Raw genomic sequence first — 18,941 nt, forward strand, 5'->3', positions numbered from 1 at the left:
CAACACAACACGCAGTCCCTGAGCGGAGAAAATCTCCGACCCAGCCAGGAATCAAACCCGAGCCCCTTGGCATGACAGACCGCCACGCTAACCACTCAGCTACCTGGGAGGGCGGTCACATACTAATATGGTTGAAAAGACTCCTGTCAAAGCAAAACCTACAAAACATTAACATACGCTGTTTCATACATATGTGCTCAGGTGTCAGCTGTCAGTCAGAAAAAAATATTTGATATTACTCCAACAGCACATTAGTAGGACGGTGTGATATAAACAGAATACCAAGTACGTGTTTTCACTGTTGCTGGTACCTACAATGGTTTCCTGTTTCACTTCCAAAGGTAGATACATAGTTTGCAAGTAGCTAGAATATGATTCTGATGCATTACTATCTGGTCACAGAAATGAAAAAAAAGGTGAGAAATATGGTGATTTAAAACGTTTATTTAATTTTTTTATAGATTATTTTCAAAAGGAGCATTTTTTGTACAGACGACATTTCAGCCCAGCAGAGCAGCCTTGGCATGGAGGTGGGCGGCGGCAGCGAGAGCGCCGGGGGCGGCGTATGCTGCAGGAGCAGCATAGGCGACATGGGCTGGGGCGGCGTACGCCACAGCGGGGGCGGCGTAAGCGTGGGCAGCGTAGGCGTGGGCGGCGTGGGCGGCCAGGGCGGCGGCGCCGTTGACGACGGCGTCACGGGCCTGCGTCTGGGCGACGGCGTTCAGGTGGGCGGCCCTGGTGGCGGCGACGGCAGGGGTGTCCAGCAGGTAGCCGTCGGAGCGCACGGCCACGGGGGCGGGGCCGTAGGCGGCGTAGCCGGAGTGCACTGGGGCGGCGACCACAGCGGGGGCGGTGTACGCGGCGGGGGCGACGACTGCGGCAGGGGCGGCGCCCAGGTAGCCGGGCTTAGCCACGGCAACGGCCAGGATGGCACTCAGGACGATCTAAAATACAGAATGCCACTATAATCAGTACTCGCCCTAGTTTCCATAACTTAAAAGGTCTGCAGTTGAATAAATGTCCCACAAACCACTGCCTGGTAGGTAACACTTAGAACCACTATTATGCCTTTCCTATTCCAACACAGCGAAACGTTTCCTGAAACCCAAGTAAATTTAGTGGAATTGCTGCTCGTCCTACGTTTAATGTTGCTTTGTTAACTTTACCCAAATAATCTGCGAGAATATCGCCAACTTTCCTACTATCAGTCCTCTTTGAAGTACCTAACAACGTCGTCAACAGTTTACATGGGATTTACTTGCCTGTTACAATCCTGGTAGCGTGTGCAGTCTTTTAAGCATGATCATGGTTGGGTTAACCAGTAGAAAAATGTATTTGACAACAACCTAGATCATATATGTACATCATATATGAACAAAAGGCGAATTTAACTACAATTAATAACACGTCCTGTCATGTGCAGCGTCGTTCAGTGCTTGGCATACCCGAGACATGTTTGAAACAAAGTTTTTCCCGTATTCACCGCGAAGAGACCTCCAAATGTGTCAAACCTTTTTTGACAGCTGTCTCAAAATGAGCTTTCCCTGCACTTGACGCAATGTTAAGAAAGGTGTTCCCGAAAAAAGGTTAACAATAATTTTTTTCCACTTTTGGAGCCACCTTACCGCTTCAGTCACGTTCTTCAATCATCCACGTTTATAAGCCAAGTTATAGAATGTTACACACTTTTGGAGAAATTACTTTGGTTTCATCATATATTTAGACGCTGTGGGTTGACTTATTTTCCGACCTTTGGGGAGACTACAGAGAAACCCAGCCTCAAAATACGACGCGTAAGTTGAACTCATCATGTACCTTCTCGTGTAACTCAGTCAAGAGTTCAAAGTAAACCAGCACTTTATGCACACTTAATGAAGGACGTAGGTTCCCTCAACTAGGCTGTGAAAAAAAGGTGATACCTTTTACAATCTGCATATCATTCCGACCACGCTCTTACTTAGCAGACTGCAGCCGAAATCAGCTGCATTTTGTCTCAGACTACGTGGTTACGACCAGTAAATGCTGTGCAGTACTATTATGAGATATAAGTTTTACCCACAAAGTTCCATTATGTATTTCATACACTTTCCAAGATTTTCAAAGAAAATTAAAGTCCTTCTTTCCAGTTTCGAATTTCTTAGCGAACATACAAAATTTGTGTTACATTTCATGTGGGCTCCAACTAGACTTGAGAACTATACCGTTAACGTTGGAATATAAGAGAACAGTAGCTATTCGTTAGAGGCTAACGTAATGGACTCTAACGAGGATTTTGCTCATGGAGTCTGGAAGAATGGTACATACCAGGGTGTTCATGGTTATGCTGCTTCCTGCTGCTGCTACTGCTGCTGCCGAAATGTGCTTCTGTCTGGTATCTGCCCGCTATTTATACAATGTCGGCCAAGCGTACGTCACAATGTGTGAAAGTACCGAACCTTGCACTGCCGACCTTGTGCGAGGTCTTCCCGTAGGCGTTGCCTTGCGATGGCCACACACCTCCCGGTATGTGTGTTCCCAATGGAAGTTCCGTTTTTTTAACAGAATAAATTGAATATGTGTCAGTGACCAAGGCGATTTAAACATTTCTTAAATAAATAACTCATTTCTGTGTCACACATAGGATTGGTTATTAAATGACTCGGTAACCCTTATATGGCTCAGTAGTTCAATAACGAAGTATCAGATCAGAAATCCAAAGATCTCTGGTTCCATCTCTGGTCAATCCCTGCATTTTTGTGTGCTACTTACCGCTTGTTTTATCTTTGTGAAAAACGCTGAGTTGCGCCGTTGTTTGTAATTCACGTTAAGCCGTAGGTTCCCCTAGAACTGGATGGATAAGTCAGTTCAAAGATTGGAGGAAGGCAACGACATACTACCTCCAACTGGACCCTACCTAATAAGTACTGAGGTGTTCAAAACAATCGTCGGTTTGATAACTGCCTCACTTTAGATAATTCTACCTGTTGCTGCCTGTTTCTTCGTTCCGCTTGTGCAAAGCAGGGAAATAGTGTCTCGTTCGTTGATTCAACATTGTGTTGAATTTGAATCACGAAGCCCGCTGTGCTTTTTGATTTATTAATACAGAACGGAGGCACCAATTAACGTAAGACATATTTACTTGCTGTACTTTTGCTGTCTATTTCGTCCTTTCATTTTCCCTCCTCCCAGAAATCCCAGTTATCTGTGCTAGAGACGGGCGGCGTGGCCGAGCGGTTCTAGGCGCTATAGTGTGGAACCTCGCGACCGCTACGGTCGCAGGTTCGAATCCTGCCGCGGGTATGGATGTGTGTGATGTCCTTAGGTTAGTTAGGTTTAAGTAGTTCTAAGCTCTAGGGGACTGATGACCTCAGCAGTTAAGACCCATAGTGCACAGAGCCATTTGAACCATTTATCTGTGCTAGATGTTAAAAAAAATGGCTCTGAGCACTATGGGACTTAACATCTGAGCTCATCAGTCCCCTAGAACTTAGAACTACTTAAGCCTAACTAACCTAAGGACATCACACACATCCGTGCCCGCGGCAGGATTCGAACATGCGACCGTAGCGTCGCGCGGTTCCTGACTGACGCGCCTAGAACCGCTCGGCCACTCCGCCCGGCTGCTAGATGTTCAAATCCCTGTCATTACCCGTTACTTTTTCTAGTGTAATGCTCAATTCAGTACCGAATTTGAGTTTTAAAACCACTTGTCATGTATTCTAACTCTTGTCAGCTAGTGTATTCGATATAAACGAGTATCACATAACTACTGAAACTACTTTCACAAACACTCTATCAGAAATATCGTTTACATTCAGAGGAATATTAACTAATGGTCATTTTTTTATAAAATAGTGTCGACTGCAGCTGCGTAATATCAATAAAATTTGTATTTTTGCGGAACTAGCCTCGAGAAATACGCTACACTGGGGTGACAAAAGTCGTGGGGTACCTCCTGATATCGTGTCGAACCCCCTCTAGCCCGGCGTGCTCTAGCTATTCGACGTGACATTGACTCACAAAGTCTTTTGAAGTCCCATGCAGAAATATTGAACCGTGCTTCCTCTATAGTCGCCCATTAAATCGAAACTGTTCCGGTGCAGTATTTTGCGTATCAACTGATCTCTCGATTATATCCGCTCAGTGTTTGATGGGTTTCATGTCGGCCGATCTGGTTGATTAAAGCTATCGCTCGAATTATTCTGAGTGTTCTTCAAACCGATCGCGAACAATTGTGATACGATCACATGTCACGTTGTTGTTTGGGAACATGAAGTCTATTAATACGTCAAAGTTCCGCCTCAGTTGCGAAAAGTTACCCAGGTTTCAGTTAGAGTACTCTAGCCATCTTCAGAAGCATAAAATAAACTAATACATGCCAGAATAAAGCACGGTCAAACATGAAAAGCTAAAGTACCGTGGTACCATGTCAAGCAACGTTACTTATCTGAGGAACAGCCCCGGCCCCACTTCATGGAAAGCGGTCGCTTAGCCACGGACGCAATGTTCCACGTTGATTTCTGCTATAGGTTCACGCAGTGTTGCTTGTATGTTGGCACAGACAGCTTGAGCCGTGTGCAGCTCACGTTGATGCCTTCTGTACTATCGATAGTGGCGTCTCGTTTTCTTAGTGTGTTCACTGGCTCCACTAAGTTTGCTCACCATGTCTGTCCGTGAGTGGCAGCAGCAGCGCTTGTCGATAGCGCATACTGTGGTACCATCTTTGGAGCGGCCTCTAGTATTTCCGGGTCGTCGTGTGTCGAGGTAGGGGCGTTGGGACACAGCAGCAGTGAGGTCCGGACAGCCAGTACTCGCCCGACCGCTGGCATCACACATGCAATGTCAGATGTGGTCGTGAGAGTGCACGACCACGTCAAGGACCGGATTCAGCGAGTTTTAGTTGAATGGACCGTGATATCCGTATAGTGCAACTTTCACTTTTGTGTGTCCGCCCGTCGAAGTGGCCGCATGGAAATAATTTGTCAGTCAACGATTTATACTGGGATCTTTCCCGTGCCTGACTTGGGTGGGGACGACTATTGGTTGGTCGTTCGGTCTGTCGTTGCAGCGGACAACGTGCATTTGGTCTTCCGACCACTTCTGGCTCCTCTGTGTTTGTGCCTTCTTATAATTCGTCCGTGTTGTTTCACAGTGACTGGTTTTAGTATTGTGAGTTGTTGGTGGAATTGTTTTCCTGGATCCGCGTGTGTCTTGTGGTTTTGAATGAATAGTTGCTTTTATGCTATCTGCGTACTGGAGTTGGTGAGGGGTTGCGAACAGCGATGAGTTCGGCTTCGGACGGAGCAGCGAGGAGATCTGCAGTGTGAGGACAGACCGGGACCGCTGGTGGGGAGCAGACACTGTCGGACCGAGCTGCTGTCGCCGGCGACCGAACCCAGGACGTTTGAAGTTGAGTGAAACGTGTCCAGTACTGAAACCTCTACTGTTTCAGATCTCGCTGTTGTTTGCGTGTTGCTGCTTCCTGTGTCGGTGAGACCAACAGCAACATGTGGAGTCTGTTGGCGGAAGCTATTTGGCGCCTTCTACTGCTTGATGTTGGTTTGGATTTACTATTATTCTTATTACTGAAGTGCAACCAGTGGTATTTTCTGCCTTGTGGCCGCTAACGCCCCAGTTACCTGCCATGGAGGTTAGCGTACTTTTTAAGGCAGTGTACCTTTCCTCGTCGTGTTGCTGCTGTGCGACACGGCGTGTGGTTCGACAGCCTCTTGAATTGTACTGTGCATATGTTTTTGGGAGGTCTACCTTGGTTCTAGTGTTTCCTTCGGCCTTGGGTGTGTTTCTGAAGACGTGGTATCTGTACGTCTCTTCGCCCTTGCCTAAAAATACTCCATCGTTGCACCGGTGATCGGACGTTAGGAGGATTGGTTAGTCGGTCGGTCTGCGCTTAATCTACCCCTGGTGTGAGTTGCCATCCTGTTATATGAGTACAACTCTTGGCTGCCTGTCTCACCGCTTACACAGCTGTAGTCACCTTCCTCTGGTCGATCCAGGGAGCTCTGTCTGTGGATCACTCCGTCGTATTTCGAGAATTTGTCATAATTGTTCAAAATTTACTCTAATGTTTTAACATGTCATTGCTTTCCCCACTTGTAATTCCGACCTTCAGACGTTAATTGTGTGTAACATTGTTTGTTGCTATTACAAGATGCCAAGCTATGAACGGCATCAACACGATCCGCACATGGCTCACAGCTTGTAACACTTATTAGGAGTAGGTTTATTTTAAGTAAGTGTGTATCCGCAATTTATGAAGTGTGCATTCTGTGGTGTTTGAACTCCTTGTTGTATGGCAAGAAAATTAGACTTTTGTAATGTATATTTGAAAAAATCGAAAGAATATGTTGAAATTTTAAATTATTGTAATGTGAATATGTTTATGAAAGAAGTATGTTTGTTAAATGCTGGTTCATGTTTGCGGCACTTGTATTTGTAACATGTAAACGCTGTAGAGAACTCCCTCTGCAGTGAAAGTGGCATGGCGCGATGTGAAAGGTGGGTTTGGCGGTCGAACTGAGCGGCTCCTTTGTGTGAACGGTATGCAGTTTGAGGCTAGACTTAGCACGGTACATCTCGGCAGTGATAAAAAAGGACTCGGATGTGGACCTGGATATTACTTGGTATTGACGGAGTAATAATAGGGCTCTAATACGTTGAAAACCCGAAGCCAAGAAGAGATTTCATAGATCATTGGCGCATCGAGAGCCGTGAGTACAATTATCGGCCATTTCGCCTGCCACTAATCGTCGGCACTGCTTCACAGGCTTCATACATTCAGTTATGTAATCTGTATTGGCATGGACCAATTATCTTGCGTGTTCTTTCAATACTAAACATATAAAACGTCAACTGGTGTTAGAAACCGTAACTTCAGTCCTGATCACGAACCTGCGCAGAGTCCTCACCTAAGTGCTACTAAAACCGAGTATTCTGATTTAAATGGACAATTATCGCATTCATGTGTTTAAAAGTCATTTTTTGTCTAAAGTAAAAGTAATGGTAAAAGTTAAAGTAGGAGTAAAATTTGGATGTTTTTTTATGGACTACTCAAGTGAAATTGTTAAGGTAGGAAGTTTAAGTACAAAAATTTAAAAATTAATCAATAGGAAAGTGAAAACCTTAATTATTTAAAGTGAAGTTGAATAGGCTTTTGCTAAAGCATCCTTAATTTAGTTTAAAATATAGTTTTGTAGTATTACAGTGCAACATTGTGTAAATATTATTGGGAAGAATGCCTACTTCACAGGTGGCTAAAGTACAAGTACATATAAATGTTCAATGAGCCGATTTGTGGTAGTATTCTTAGGAGTGGAGTTATGCACATTTTCAAATTGTGTAGCTTTGGTACACATCAGAAATGGTTCATTTTGAAGTTACTTAAGCCACATGTTGCATTTTATTACCTTGCAAATTAATTTATGTGAATGGCTCGATTTTCAGAGATAGTTTTTATTTTAGAAACAATCAAAGAACTTTGGGTAGTGAAACGATACCATTTTATGGGTTCCCATCATATTGTTCTCCTATTAAGAAAATAATGAACTATTACTGTTGCTAAGGAAAACTGCTATATGCAGAGGAGCTTAAAAAGTGCATTTAAGATGTTATTCATCTATATTTGTGTTATTCATGTCAGTCAAGATAGAAGCCCCTCATGTCAAAAATAAGTTCTGCGCTTCATGCAGTGATGTTTCAGTATTTTGATCACGTAATGGTAATGATTGTAGCCATCATTACTACGAGCTTGATGGAATTTTTCTCTGCATAATTTACTAGTGTGTATTATTTGTAATTACTACTACACACAGTACAGAGTGCACTGCGTCAGTTTGTATCCTGTTTGCTATTCAAAGGGAAGTTTCAACTAAAGTATCTTCAGTAACTAATATGCAATTTTCTCAAATATATATTTCCAAATTAATGAGCCTAATTAGGCTCGCAACCGTTCATTTTTTTTTTTTCATTCACTTACAATTTTACCACTTGTTAACTCCGAACTTTAAAGTCTATTTGTTTTACGGTTAACTGCACAAAATTCGAAAATATAGTCAAATACAGTTTTCCATTAGACACACGCAGGGTCGAACTTTGAAATCCTCTCAGAAGGTAACATTAGCGTGTTTCGCGGCTCGTTAGTGTTGTAAGTGACGACCGTGACAGGACTTTGGTCAAAGTTTTACTCACTGCAATAGAGATTGTAACATAAATATTGGTCGTAAAGTGACTGAAGATGAGTATTGAATGTCCAGCTGCGCGATCGTGCAATAGATCGGGCAAAATAATTAACAGAAAACTTTACAGGTCTTTAAAAGATAAAATACAGAGTGTTAACAAAACTAAAATTGATACAAAGACGGCAGTAGGTCAGAATGAGCGAAACTAAAAAGTACCTGTTGTACTAGGAGACAGTAGTTCACTAGACGAGAACACAGATAATGCGACGGGATGGCAACAGGATTACGTTGAGTACCATATGCACGTCAACGATCAAATTCAAATGGTGAGCCCGTTACAAATAAAACAAGGTATGACAGACGACATGAATGATGACAGTAGTTATGTTAATGGCTAGATGGATATGTTCAATTCATCAAAAGTCGAAAGTGAACCGATCGAAACACGAGAATTAGAATCTGAGTATGAGGACACCTTAGAACAAGATAGCGAGAAAGCGCTGAGCATGAACGATTTGTTAAAAATGTTGTCAGCACAAATTGCAGCACAAGGTAGTAATATTAACAATCAGCTTAAAACACCAGGTGTTAAAATCAGTAAACAGATCGAAAAGATAGACTCAAAAGTATGTGTTGTGAGTAATGCAGTCAAGGACTTAACAACTGAAATAGATACTATCAATAACAATGTCACCACTAAGCAGAGACACATTAATGACATCAACGATGTGTTCGATGCCGAAATAATGAAGATTCAAGACACTGTTGAACCTCTCGTTGTAACAAAAGTTGATGAAAATGTTTACAGCGTCAAAACCGAAATAGTAAACAAATGAGTAAACAAATGTAAAACCGTAATTTCTCAATTGAGGCAAACGGTGAGTGATTCCGAAAAGGAAATGAATAAACAAATGACAACATGCCAAAAGAAGCGTGAACATAACACTTCCCCAAATTCAAGGTAAAGTGAGCGAACTTGAAAGGAAAAAAAGAGAAAAATCGAATTGTGTCATTGCCAGAACAACGTGTAGCAATTTGCTAGAGGGTGAAGAATGCTTCGATCTGGTAAAAAGGCATAATGGATGGCACCCCATAGATTTTTTTGAAAAACTGTGAAATGAATATTCCTGATCACATAGTGGACCAGGAAAACGTAAATGTGACCATCAGCTCATTAGCTGGCAAAGTGATAAGATGTGGCATAGATTTCGAAACAGAATAAATGTCATTTGGCGAATTTAAACAGAAATTCATAGAGGAAAACTGGTCAGAGCAATAACAGGACTGCCTATGGTGGGAGTTTATGATTGCCAGGTTATATGGCAACAGAGGCAGAAACTCAGTGAAAGAGTTTTGCAGAATGTGGTATCGGAAACTGACACACGTGAGAAACAGATGAACAGAATCTGAAATAGTGTGGGAACTATGGAAAAAGCTCCCAGAGGATTCTGAACGTTACGTGGGAAGTAATCACAAAAGCTTCTCATCACTTTTGGAAAGGGTCGAAGATGGGGACCACTGGAGAGGGAACCGCGATTATCGTCAAAATAATAACAGCCAGAATCGGGTAATCATGAGATTATGAACACAATGAGAATGAACTTTACAACGTAAATATGATGCAAAGAGGTAGAGGCAGAGCTCACGGTAGCATCTGACTTCGCAGTAGAGGATTTGCACCGTGAAACTATCAAAACCAAAATGACGTGGAAAACTAAGGCCCACGTGTTTTATGGGCCATACTCATGTGGACAAATAGTACCGGCCGAAACTAATGAAATCATACCGACCAAAACAATGTGGTTCAAATAGCTCTGAGCACTATGGGATTTAACATCTGAGGTCATCAGTCACCTAGAACCTAGAATTACTTAAACCTAACTAACGTAAGGACATCACACACATTCATGTCCAAGGCAGGGTTCGAACATGTGACCGTAGCAGTCGTGCAGTTGTGGACTGAAGTGCGTTAGAACAGCTTGGCCACAATAGCCGGCTCAAAACAATGTGAATTTGAGACACGAGTAAGTGGCAGTACAGCGTCACAGGTCTGTACACGCAGAACAACAGGCGCACACATAAACGAGTCACAGGCGACAGGCTATGCTACAGGGGCGAGGGTGCGAAATGAGCAATCGAGTGCAATGAACGTGGCGGAGCGATCAGCTGCCCTTAGTGCAATTGCAGTAATGGCAGCAGGGAGAATGACGTCACAACTGCGTTCAGTGGACCTGTTTTGGTGGCAAATATCGCCAAAATAAGAAAGGAATCGGACGTGTTGTTAAGTGAAAGCCCAAGCATCGACAACCAAGCAAAGACAGACAATTTGTGCGAAAAGGAGTATTTAGGGATCGCGGAGTGGCGTGATGATTTTTTTTTACGGTTTAAAGCGCAATGAGTGGCAAGATTTTAGAAAGGGTTATAGGGCCAGGGAGTTACTAAAAGGGAGAAACGAAAGTGGAAACGTCGAAAAGAGGGTGTTCTCCGAAAATGAAATTAGACGAAAGTAGTTGGCGCTGCGCAAGGTGCGCGAGCAGCGATTTCAGATGAAGTGGTTGGTAAGGGAGAAGAAGGTGCCACACAAAGCACACGAGCGACTGATGTTAAAGAAAATGGCGCTAGAAACAGGATTGTTTTTCTTATAAAATCCCTCTTCCACCATTACTATTCTGCTCTTAATTTATTCGTCGCTCTTCAGTAGGTTTCTGTCCTGCTTCCAAGTGCTTTAAGGCAAATGTTTAAATGGCTCTGAGCACTATGGTACCCTACATCTGAGGCCATCAGTCCCCTAGAACTTAGAACTACTTAAACTTAACTAACCTAGGGACATCACACACATCCATTCCCGAGGCAGGATTCGAATCTGCGACCGTAGCAGCAGCGCGGTTCCGGACTGAAGCGCCTAGAACCGCTCGGCCACAACGACCGGCAGTAAATTAAGGCTAGCTACACATTCTGACACTTCTCCTCCTTGTGACATTACTTTTATATTCTGTGTGTTGATTTTCATTCCATGAACCCTCCCTTTAACCTAATGGTTTCCACTATGTCCTCTAATTCTTTTTCACCTGTTATTAGGAATACATGTCGCCTGCAAACCTCAAACACCACATTCTTCTTCCTCCAGTATTTGCCCCCTTATCTTCTAGGGTGTTGTGCTGATCCATATTTTCTAACTATAGGTTTGAAGTGGGAAGAGACAGACAGTAGTCTTGTCGTAGTCCTTTTCCTAGTTCTATCAGCTGGTACCTTCTCCCCTCACTTTCACTGATGCAATTCGATCTGTACGCAATGGTTTTATTTCCCATACATAACGTAGTGTCCATTTTATTTTCATAATAACCCATTCCCGCTGTCGATAAATCGCCACCTTATCCAGTATCTCCCTTTTGCTCGAATAACGTATCGAATAAGCCTTCATTGCATTTCTCTCTCTTATTGTGCTCAACCTGTACTCCAACACATCAAACTTTCTCCGTCTAGTTCCCCGGGCACTCACAACATGCCTTTTGTTTTCCTCTGACACCACGTAAAAATGTTGACTTCTCTGCTACTAAATGTGGTCCCTGCTCCTCATAATTTCGCAACGTCCGTTTCAAGAGCAATTGATTAAAATTTATCATTGTAGCCTCTGTGCAAACTTGTTGAACCACCTACAACATATATTCATTAAAGATATGATAATGACAGAAAACTAATAGTAAGTGATGATTTAATAAATGTCACCGTCCAAAAACATTGATGGTAGTTTAGCAATGATGAAAGGTACTACAAAAATTTTAAATTGAAACAACATAGAATAGTAACTATAACGTTTAGTGTAAACCTAATGTACAATGTGAGAACGTCGACCTCAACTTTTAAAACCTCGTTTTCCAATATGAGTCCACTTAATTTTTGAATACCGAATTTGGGATCGTGTATATACGGCACTAAGCAACCAAACAAGTGAATTTGCACCATTCTACAGTCATGTTCACCAAGAAATCGTTCACCTTTTCTCTCCTATGCCAATCCTCCGTGGATTACTATTTCCCATTGATGTCACACTTGCAAGTCCTTACATACCATGCATTCCTTCTTGTTTAACGCTTCCGTTTAACTTTCCCCTCTCCCACTCCAGGCACTCGGACGACTCATTTACCATTTATTCTGTAGAGTATCGTCTTGCTTCCAGGGCGGCACAACTTCTTCACTGTCAAAGCTAAGGGATCCTCAATTCTGACATTATTTGTTTGTGACCTAACCTATCTCTGCTCCTCCTTTCATTTTCTTTGGTTCTCATTCCATAGTGTGAGCACCGTTGATTATTCATTATGATGAACATGTCCTGCAGTTATTCTTCAGTTTCACAGAGGACTGCTAAAACATAAGCCAGTCTTTTTAATGATATCCTTTCACCCTCAGTTTTAGTCCCAATTTTTTTTAAGTTTCTTTCTTTCCTTTTGCTTCTTCGATCCATAGGTCGAACTGTAAAGAACCAACACTGCGGAATTCCTCCGTTTAATCCTAGCACCTTTCTCTTAATCTTGTACTCTTATGGTTTCATTTTGTTATTGTAAGTGTGGTGTCACCGCCAGACACCACACTTGCTAGGTGGTAGCCTTTAAATCGGCCGCGGTCCGTTAGTATACGTCGGACCCGCGTGTCGCCACTATCAGTGATTGCAGACCGAGCGCCGCCACACTGCAGGTCTAGTCTAGAGAGACTCCCTAGCGCTCGCTCCAGTCGTACAGCCGACTTTGCTAGCGATGGTTCACTGGCTACAAACTGATATGCTTGCTATATCGGTGAGTGGTAAAATGGCAACTCAGAAAATTACAACAATAATAGAGAAAAAAAGAGATCCCCTTTTAAGTGAGCACACTGAACAGCAGAATTGTTATACATTTATAAATTGGTACACCACATCAGCACATCTGTACTCAAACGTTTTCGAAATGCATAAGATGGATACATTTGATGCCATCGTGGTCGATAGTACTCTCCCACTCAACCATGTGCCTATGGCAGCTGATATGACTCTGATCCGATCCCGCAGGTGTCGTCACCGCCAAGATGCGCTTTGAATTCCTATCAGACACATGAAACTTCTGCTTTACGGATGATAACCTTCTTTTTAAACTTTGTCAGATTAAAAGTGTGTGCCTGACCGAGAGTCAAATGGCCCATACTCCACAGCAGAGTGAGAAATTCATTCTGCGAACCCTCTTTTGTACGTGATGTCACAGTTTATTTCTTGATGATTACTATGTAATTTAATGATTGTCTTTCTTTTAAAAATATCATATCCTGAGAGTACCTGTACGGATTGTAAACGTAGTGCCCAGCGACAAATTGTGACTCGGTCATATATTAATATGGTTGAAATTACTACTGCCAAACCAAACCCGACGAAACACTAACAAATGCTGTTTAATACGTATGTGGAATGCATCTCTCTCTCAGGGGTCAGCCCACATAATTCATTTACTATTACTTTAGCATGATATCAGTAGAATGGCGTGATCCAACCAATACACCATTTACGTGTTCATAGTGTTTCACATTCAGACGTAGATACATAGTTTGTAAGTAGCTAGCACATGAAACTGATGCATTAGTATCTGGTCATAGAAATGAAAAACAAAGTTTAGAAATCCAGTGATTTCAACGGTTTATTTATTTTTTTTGTAGATTATTTTACAAAAGCAGTATTTTTTTACAGACGACATTTCAGCCGAGCAGAGCAGCCTTAGCGTGGAGGTGGGCGGCAGCAGCGAGAGCGCCGGGGGCGGCGTATGCTGCAGGAGCAGCATAGGCGACATGGGCTGGGGCGGCGTACGCCACAGCGGGAGCGGCATAGGCGTGGGCAGCGTAGGCGTGGGCGGCGTGGGCGGCCAGGGCGGCGGCGCCGTTGACGACGGCGTCACGGGCCTGAGTCTGGGCGACGGCGGTCAGGTGGGCGGCCCTGGTGGCGGCGACGGCAGGGGTGTCCAGCAGGTAGCCGTCGGAGCGCACGGCCACGGGGGCGGGGCCGTAGGCGGCGTAGCCGGCGTGCACGGGGGCGGCGACCACAGCAGGGGCGGCGTACGCGGCGGGGGCGACGACTGCGGCGGGGGCGGCGCCGAGGTAGCCGGGCTTAGCCACGGCAACGGCCAGGATGGCACTCAGGACGATCTGAAATACAGAATGCCACTGGAATCATTTGTCGCCCTACTTTTCCTAACTTACAAGGTCTGCATTTGAATAAATGTCCTACAAACAACTGTAAACTGCCTAGTAGGTAATAGTAGGACCACTTTCATGCCTATCCTATTCCAACAGAGCGAAACCTCAGCCGAAACCCAAGTAAATGTAGTGCAATTGTGGCTCGTTTTGTGTGCAATATTATTTCGTTAAACTTACCCATATATTTTGCGAGAATTGCGAGGAACCCAGCTTGAAAATGATACGCACAAGTTGCACTCATGTACCTTACCGTGTATCTCAGTTAAGAATTCAAAGTAAAGTAATGCTTTATGGAACTTCCATGAAGGACATTCGTTTCTTCCACTAGGCTGTGAAAAAAACGTGCTACCTTTTACCATCTGCGTATATCACCGACCACGCTCTTACTTAAGAGACCGTAACTGAAATCATCTGCATTTTGTTTCAGACTACGTAGTAACGACCACTAAAAGTTGTGCAGTACTCTTATGAGATATAATTTTTACCCACAAAGTTCTTGTATATATTGAATACCCTTTCCAAGATTTTCACAGCATATTCAAGTCCTACTTTCCAATTTCGAATATTTCACCGAACATTCCAAATTTATGTTAAATTTCATATGGACTCCAACTGGACTTGAGAAATGTACCGTTAACGTTGAAATATAGCAGAACAGTATCTATTCGTTACAGATTAAAGTAATGGGCTCTAACGAGGCATTTGCTCTTGGAGTCTGGAAGAATGGTACATACCAGGGTGTTCATGGTTATGCTGCTTCCTGCTGCTGCTACTGCTGCTGCCGAAATGTGCTTCTGTCTGGTATCTGCCCGCTATTTATACGGAGTCGGCCAAGCGTACGTCACAATGTGTGAAAGTAGCGAACCTTGCACCGCCGACCTTGTGCGAGGTCCTGCCGTGGGCGTTGTCTCGCGATGGCCACACACCTCCCGGAATGTGTGTTCCGGATGGAAGTTCGGTTTTTTAACAAAATAAATTGAATATGAGTCAGTGATCAAGCCGATTTATACATTTGTAAAAACATTACCAAGAGATAGCTGTCGACCAAAACGCAATATCTATGTTCGTAATTTTAATTTTTGTTATTAATTCTACTTAGTCCTTTGTTACACATCCGGTTGATTATTGTCTGTCTCGGCAACCCTTATGTGGCTTGGTGGTTCAGTGATGAGATGCCAGATCACAAATCCAAAAGTCTCTGATTCGATTTCCGGTGAATCCTAGAATTTGTTTGTGTGTGACTTACCGCTTCTTTTACCTCTGTGAAAAACGGCGAGTTGCACTCTGGTTTGCAGTTCATGTTAAGCCATAGGTTCCCCTAGAACTGGATGGATAAGTCAGTTCAAAGATTGGAGAAAGGCAACCACATACCCCCTCCAACTGGACGATGTCTAATGAAGCATTGTGATCTTCAAAACAATCTTCAGATTGATAACTGCCTCACTTTAGGTAATTTTAGCTGTTACTGCCTGTTTCTTCGTTCTGCTTGTGCAAAGCAGGAGAAACGTGTCTCATTCGTTGCTTCAACATTATATTGTATTTGAAATACGCAGTGCGCTAAACGTTTCGTTTTATTAATTCAGAACGAAGACAGCAGTAAACGTGATATTTTCTACGATTGCTTGCTGTACTTTTGCTGTCTGTTTCTTCACTTCATTTTCCCACCTCTCAGATCTCCGAGTTATCTGTGCTAGATGTTAAAACCCTTGCCGCTAACCGATACTTTTTCTTGTGTAACGCTCAATTCAGTACAGAATTTGCTGTTTTAAAATCACTTACCATGTATTCTAACTTTTGTCGGCTAGTATTTTGGACGTAAACGAGTTTCACTTAATTATCCAAATTTTTGTTTATCCAGGATCTTAATTCCGCTGTCACAGAAATAGATGCTAATACTTTCAGAAACATTCGGTCATAAATATCGTTTACATTCAGAGCAATATTATGTGTGGGACATTTTTTATACAAATGGCGTTCAAAACGTTTTGCACAGTCATCTCCAATTTTTTTATTTTTCGCAGGAGGAGAATGAAAATTTTTGTGAGCCAACTTGTAACATTTAGCGACACATTCAGCCCACTCAATCAGCTGTGACGCATCTGGCCCAACGTTCTCTGCATGATGTAATTGCACTTTGGTAAAATTCTGGTGACTGACTTTTACGCCATCGTTTGAAACAGGAAATAAGGCCTTTCTCACTATCAAATGTTTTACCGCGCAAGAGGACCTTCAGACGACCAAAGAGGTAAAAATCTTACGGAGACAAGTCGTCTGGACTGTAGGCAGGATTAGCAACAATTTTCCAACACATTTTGCTGATTTTCTCCTACGTCATAAGGGCTGTATAGGGTTTGGCATTGTGCACACATTTTTCTATACCCTAGTGACTGAACCAATGATACCACGCTGCCCATTGACATACGAGAAATTTCAGCAAGCTCTCGTGTCGTCACACATTTGTCATTTTGGATGATTTGATCAATGTTCTCCTTATTCACATCACTCACCGCCGTCGATGGTCTAGCGCATCGTGGATTGTCCAGTAGAGAGAAATCACCTTGAAACTTCCTGGCAGATTAAAACTGTGTGCCCGACCGAGACTCGAACTCGGGACCCTTGCCTTTCGCGGGCACACAGTTTTAATCTGCCAGGAAGTTTCATATCAGCGCACACTCCGCTGCAAAGTGAAAATCTCATTCTGGAAACATCCCCCAGGCTGTGGCTAAGCCATGTCTCCGCAATATCCTTTCTTTCAGGAGTGCTAGTTCTGCAAGGTTCGCAGGAGAGCTTCTGTAAAGTTTGGAAGGTAGGAGACGAGGTACTGGCAGAAGTAGAGCTGTGAGTACGGGCCGTGAGTCGTGCTTCGGTAGCTCAGTTGGTAGAGCACTTGCCCGCGAAAGGCAAGGGTCCCGAGTTCGAGTCTCGGTCGGGCACACAGTTTTACAGTTCGGCGCTAGCGGCCGTGCGAAGCGGAGGTCCGATACTTCCGCCTGTGCGGCGTGTGCGGGTGTTTGTTTACTTGTGGACTTAGTCTGCACGCGGGCTAGTAACACCGATCATGGCGAACAAGTACAGAAAAACTACATTACGATTCAATTTCTGCAAAGATTACGAACGACCAAAGGCTTTAGCAGTGGAACGATTCATTCGAGAGGCCGTCAAGATACCGCCAAACGATATTATCGGAATTCACCTATCCATCGTTAGTCCCACGGTGTATGTTAAGATGGTAAATGACGCGGCGTGTGAGAGAATTCTACAGGCGACAAAAGCAGGTCTCCGATTTTGCCATAGTGACGGGAATGTCGGCACGGTAACTGTAGAACATGCTGGTCTGGGTATACGGACAATACGTGTTTTTGAGCTGCCATTTGAGCTCCCGGCTGACGAAGTTATCGAGGCTTTTAAGCCATACGGCACAGTACATGGTCACACAGCAGAACGCTGGACACAATTTGCCACATACCCCGTTCTTAACGGAGTGCGGCAGATCACCATTGATCTTCAGAAGCATGTACCGTCCTATCTGACAATTGGTGGTTGTCGGGCGGTGGTGATTTACGATGGTCAACCACGTACATGTTCTGGATGTGGCCAGGAGGGACACCTCAGGTCGAACTGTATGCAACGGCGGATTACGCAACTGCCTTCAGATGTGCGGGAGCCGTCGCCGGCGATGACAGTACTACCGATCACCTATGCCAAAGCCCTCACTGCGTCCGCTGATGACCGAAAGGACACAGCCTCGGTGGAAGATCAAGATGGCACTCTCCGAAACCTTGTCGCAGACGTCGGGATGACAGAGCATGCTGCTCCGTCGAGCATACAATCTACGGCGACAACATCAGATGAGACCGAACTCCCACCCAGCACACCGATAGTACAAGAAGCAGTTCCAGCCACTACGAATGCTGTTCCGTCTGAAACGCACTCTGAGACGACATCATTAGTTTCGACCGAACTCCCGCCAAGTTCACCGATGGGACTCGAAACACCCAGTTCCTACGGATGCTTTTCTGTAGGGCAGCCGTGATTCCCTGCAATCTGAGGACACGGACGGAAGATCACGCAAACAGCGTTCCCCGAAAAGGAGGAAACGGCGACGTCGCACGACATCTCCTCGGGATGACTCCCCTTGCCCCGACGACGATGTGCCTGTGGACCAAGACGACACAACAGCCTCTACGAAACGGGATGAGGCACTGGGAACTGTTCTATCCGACCCACAGCGGTCTGTCACATTTACGGTACCGGGACGTGGTGATGCTGAAGAGAAATCACAGCCAGTTGGCTCTCCAGACGCAGATGCTGTGCCTATGGACACGAATATATCACAGCCTGAAAAGATGTGGTATGAGGATATTGAGGAGGCGCCGGACGTCATACAGAGGCAGCCGGCACTCACGAAGACGGACTAATAATAGCTGAAGGTGAAGGGAGAGGGGCGAGAGAACGTCTTCTGACTCAGCCCCGGCGCCGGTGCAGGGAGATGTTGTTGCGCCTCGACAGAGTGGGATTCAACGCCATGCGAACCGTATTGCGACATTAAATATCAAT

The 18,941-nt window shown here is 44.2% G+C and overlaps 2 protein-coding genes across 2 annotated transcripts; both read right to left on the bottom strand.

Annotated features, from left to right (window-relative positions):
• Window positions 1-424: 424 nt before the first annotated feature.
• Window positions 425-2,354, bottom strand: LOC124607016 (cuticle protein 16.5-like). The gene is made up of 2 exons (XM_047139175.1): window positions 2,305-2,354; window positions 425-944 (listed from the first exon to the last, which is right to left on the bottom strand). Exons 1-2 carry the CDS (start codon window positions 2,314-2,316, stop codon window positions 501-503), a joined length of 456 nt encoding a protein of 151 aa, XP_046995131.1. The 5' UTR covers window positions 2,317-2,354; the 3' UTR covers window positions 425-500.
• Window positions 2,355-13,805: 11,451 nt separating this feature from the next.
• LOC124606995 (cuticle protein 16.5-like) lies at window positions 13,806-15,180 on the bottom strand. Its single transcript, XM_047139140.1, has 2 exons — window positions 15,119-15,180; window positions 13,806-14,333 (listed from the first exon to the last, which is right to left on the bottom strand). The coding sequence occupies exons 1-2, from the start codon at window positions 15,128-15,130 to the stop codon at window positions 13,890-13,892; spliced, it is 456 nt and encodes a 151-aa protein (XP_046995096.1). The 5' UTR covers window positions 15,131-15,180; the 3' UTR covers window positions 13,806-13,889.
• Between the last annotated feature and the right edge of the window lie 3,761 nt (window positions 15,181-18,941).

This window comes from Schistocerca americana, chromosome 3 (assembly GCF_021461395.2).
Source record: "Schistocerca americana isolate TAMUIC-IGC-003095 chromosome 3, iqSchAmer2.1, whole genome shotgun sequence".
Taxonomy (NCBI): Eukaryota; Metazoa; Arthropoda; class Insecta; order Orthoptera; family Acrididae; genus Schistocerca; species Schistocerca americana.